This window comes from Otolemur garnettii, unplaced genomic scaffold (genome assembly GCF_000181295.1).
Source record: "Otolemur garnettii isolate 467f Iridium unplaced genomic scaffold, OtoGar3 scaffold00217, whole genome shotgun sequence".
Taxonomy (NCBI): Eukaryota; Metazoa; Chordata; class Mammalia; order Primates; family Galagidae; genus Otolemur; species Otolemur garnettii.
The window spans coordinates 1,198,206-1,201,999 of NW_003852612.1; the positions used below are offsets into that span (position 1 = coordinate 1,198,206).

Consider the following 3,794-nt stretch of genomic DNA (forward strand, 5'->3'; position numbering starts at 1 on the left):
CAGGAGGGTGGGCAGGCTGCAGGAGGGAGGGGAGGCTGCAGAGGGAAGGCAGGCTTCAGGAGGGAGGGGAGGCTGCAGGAGGGAGGGGAGGCTGCAGGAGGGAAGGGAGGCTGCAGGAGGGTGGGCAGGCTGCAGGAGGGAGGGGAGGCTGCAGGAGGGAGGGGAAGCTGCAGGAGGGACAGCAAGAGTATCCCCTGCTGCTGGGTGGGAGCATTGCTGAGGGCTGCATACTACAGGATGTTCCCCCTGCTTTCACACAGGAACAAGTGCAGAGGGCATAAGACAGCCACTCCAGCCTGCAGGAGTGGGTTCCAGGGCCTGGGATGTGGGCTGCCAGAGGAGGCCACCCATGTTTACAGTGCTGAGTGGGAAATCCATTAAGACAAAGCTATTTTCTAGCAAATATTTTTTCATCACAAGGCGTGGCTTGATGTCCTAAATTCACCAGCTGTCTGGTCTGGGTGGCACAAAAGGGCACCCTGTCTCTGCAGTTTTGGAAAGGGCATTGGGGGGCTAAGAGAGAAGGAGTGTGGGATCAGGGTACACTGGGCAGCTGGGAAAGGGGTCTGGATGAAGCTGGAGAAAACTTTTGCCTGTGAAAGAAAGTTAATTTTGTTCTTTGGATGTTATATTCAGGCAGTTTCTAGGTCTTGGAATTCCCCCACCTCTATCGGCGGCAACTAAGACCCTCAATTCATGTGAAGCACATAGAGGCATCCCTGGGTGCTCAGGTGAGGACAGGAAGGAATGGGCAGGTTAAAGGGGACTGACAGAGCATGTGTACACCTGGTGCAGAATTGGCTGTGACAGGAGGGGAAGGAGACAGATTTAGCCTGCTGCTCAATGAAACAAATGGGGAAATCACCAGAATTCAGGGCCCTTGAACAAAGGCCAGATCTGGAAGGAGAAAGGTGACTCTTCCCCCAAGTATGATAGGTAACCCCATGGGGACCCAGATCCTGGACACTGATGCGGCAGTACCTAGGACTGCACTGGATAGAGGTGTGCAGTGAAAGCTTCTGCACAGCTCACAGCTCAGGGTTAGTCAGGGTGTCTGGAGGCCAAGATACAGGGACATGATACCCCATGCTGGGCCAGGAACCTGTGGGAATTTTGGGGAGCAGCTTGAAGAAAAAGTCATGGACACCTCAAATGTGAAATCATATGGGATGTTAAGGTAACGAGTAGGGTCGAGGTGAGAAGCAAGGGTGGAGAGTCAGGCCTAGGGGAGCCTGAAGTGGGAGCTGAGAACTTTCAAGGAGGAAGGCTGCCTGGAAGGAGAGCGTGGAGGTCCATGACCCTGGACAGATCCCTGGCAGGTGACAGAAACAGGAGGCAGAGATAGCAGCAAAAACAGCTGCATTGAAAAGGGGGAACAAGTTGGCATCACGGCTCCTTGTTATCAAAATCAGCAGAGGACCCAGGCTAAGGGGCCAAGGGGCCATGCTCACTTGGTTAGGGAGTGCCCAGTGACTTTGTGGACCCTTCCATCAGGGTCACACCAGGGATGTTTTCAGGCTATTGTCAGGAGAGGGGTGGAATGCTTTGAACAAAGACCCATTACCTTTCTTGCTTGCTGCCTTAGGGTCACAGACTGCAGCACCTGACACAGCTGAGGGACCTCAGGGAGCTGCCCTGGAAGCTGGCCCATGCACAGGAGCCAGGCAGGCCCTGCCACCCTCAGGAGAGTCCCAGGATTCAACCACTGCCCTTCAGACAGTGCTGAGCCTCATCTCCATGACCTCCCCACGCAACCTGCAGCCTCAGAGGGCTGCCCTAGCCCCATCCTTTGTGGAGTTTGACATGTCTGTGGAAGGCTATGGGTACAGTAGACTTTAAGTATATTTGAAATCCACCATATTAATTCCCCAGTGCCTCTCCAGCCATGGAGGGCCAGGACCCTTTTTCCTATGGTGTGGCTACACAGTGGACCATCCAGCCCCCTGTGCAATTCCTGCCCCTAGGGCATCCTGCCAGCATAAGCTGCTTTCTGTTCCTGGGGCCTCATGGTCTAGGTGGGGGTGGGGCCCCTGCACCAGGACAGAGTGAAGGGCTGCCATGGCCCATGTCAGCAGTGATGGTGTGAGAGGCTGGCTTACGGCCCAATGACCCAAGACACTCTTCCTGTTTCCAGCTGTTTGTTTATTCCAACTGTGTCTACGGTTATGGGAACCAGCACCGAGTACTCCGTCTCTGGAGGGATTGGGACAGGTAGGTGTTTCTCAGATGGTGTAGCTCCCCCTCCTTCCCCAAGAGTCAGTCCTCAGGTAGCTTGGTTGTAGGTTTCTATTTGGTGTCCCAAGAAAGCATGAGTCTTCCCGGAGTCTCTACAGGTGAGTTGTTCTTCAGCTGTTGAGCCTGCCTGTGCCTCTCCGAGACCAAGGTGTGCTGTTCATTCTGCACCCTGAGGGCCAAGCCTACAGCTGGGGCTCAGTTGGCACTGATGGCCTGAACCCGGGTTGGATTCATTTTGGTGGTGACTGGTGTGGGCCGAAATGGACACGTTGCCCTCCTTATAGAAGTCCCTTTCTTCTCTAGAGGGAAGTATGAGTATGAGCCATCAATAAGGGTCCTGTCTTCAGCCGATGGCTCCTGTGGGGACACACTGGGGCCTTGGCATACTCGGCACAGCACGGTGTCAGCTAAAAACTTGCTGGGCAGGACAGCTCAAGAGCCTAGTGCTGCTCGGGCCAGGCACCCTTAGGGGAACCGGGTTCTGGGTTTCTACGTGAGCAGTCATAGCCTTCAGAGCCCATCAGTGCAAGGCAGACCTTTCCACATGAGTGTGGCACCAAGGCTGTGGACACAATGCTGATTCTGCCCATTCCATGAGGACAGTGGCAGTCTGTATCGCCAACCCTATTATGAGGGGGAGGGCATGGGCTACTCCTAGAGCGGAGCTGTGCCCCGTTAGGGTTTAGCTGAGCCTGGCCAATGTCCTCTGCACTGCTGGCTGCAGATCAGAGATGACAGATCTCAGGGATATTGACACCCTCTCTGCTGCCATGGCAAAGTAGCACAGAATAACAGAAGATAATCAGTGAGTTGGGCGATGTATAGTGGGTGCCACAGCTGAACAGAACTGGGGCCTCAGTGAGTCTGAACTTGCTTCCTGGCAGACAGAACCTGACATGTGCTTATTCTCCCACCCAGGCACTGCCAGGCCATTTCCTCCACCTGGGGGCCTTACCTTCTCCTGCTGGTTCCTGATCAGCAGGCACGGAGCTGTCACTGAGGGCCACCCCCTGCGCTTCCTAACCCTGGTGCGCCACCTGGCCAGGACTGAGCTGCCCTTTGTCTGCTTCTCTGTCAGCCTCTGCCCCGACGACCTCTCCTTGGTTGTATCTACAGAAGAGAAGGCATTTCAGCCCCTGGGTAAGAAACAGGGCAAGTTAGACGCTTCTGACCTAGGCATGATGAGAAGCCTAGAGACCTCTTGTTTCTCCTTGTGTTTTAAAATTGCTCTCTTGGGCTCCAGACCTGGCGAAGTCTAAAATATTTGCTGTGTGCTACTGTGGCCTGGGCCCTGGAATTATAACTGTCAGGAAGATAAGACCCCATCCCTGTGTGGTTCAGAGGCTATGCCCAGCGGCTTTCCAGAAATTCTGCCCTGGCAAAGTGATCAAAATGGGACTCAGGGCTCTATCTCACTGGGACTCAGGTTTCCTCATTTCTTGAGCAATGCTTGTAAAGAATATACACAACCTAACTGAGGCTGATGCAGCCTCAGACATGTCCATATATGCTCAACCTCAAACCCAGCGGGCCCGTGCTTGGGCTGGAGGCTGCTGGCC

At 54.6% G+C, this 3,794-nt stretch overlaps 1 protein-coding gene across 1 annotated transcript in view; it reads left to right on the forward strand.

The window, feature by feature from the left end:
- Positions 1-3,794, forward strand: part of WDFY4 (WDFY family member 4) — a 279,600-nt gene that overhangs the window by 97,823 nt on the left and 177,983 nt on the right. The window contains exons 15-18 of the mRNA XM_003801656.3: positions 637-731; positions 1,586-1,823; positions 2,135-2,211; positions 3,154-3,375. Coding sequence (XP_003801704.1) covers positions 637-731; positions 1,586-1,823; positions 2,135-2,211; positions 3,154-3,375 — 632 coding nt within the window. The remainder of the gene's footprint in view (positions 1-636; positions 732-1,585; positions 1,824-2,134; positions 2,212-3,153; positions 3,376-3,794) is intronic.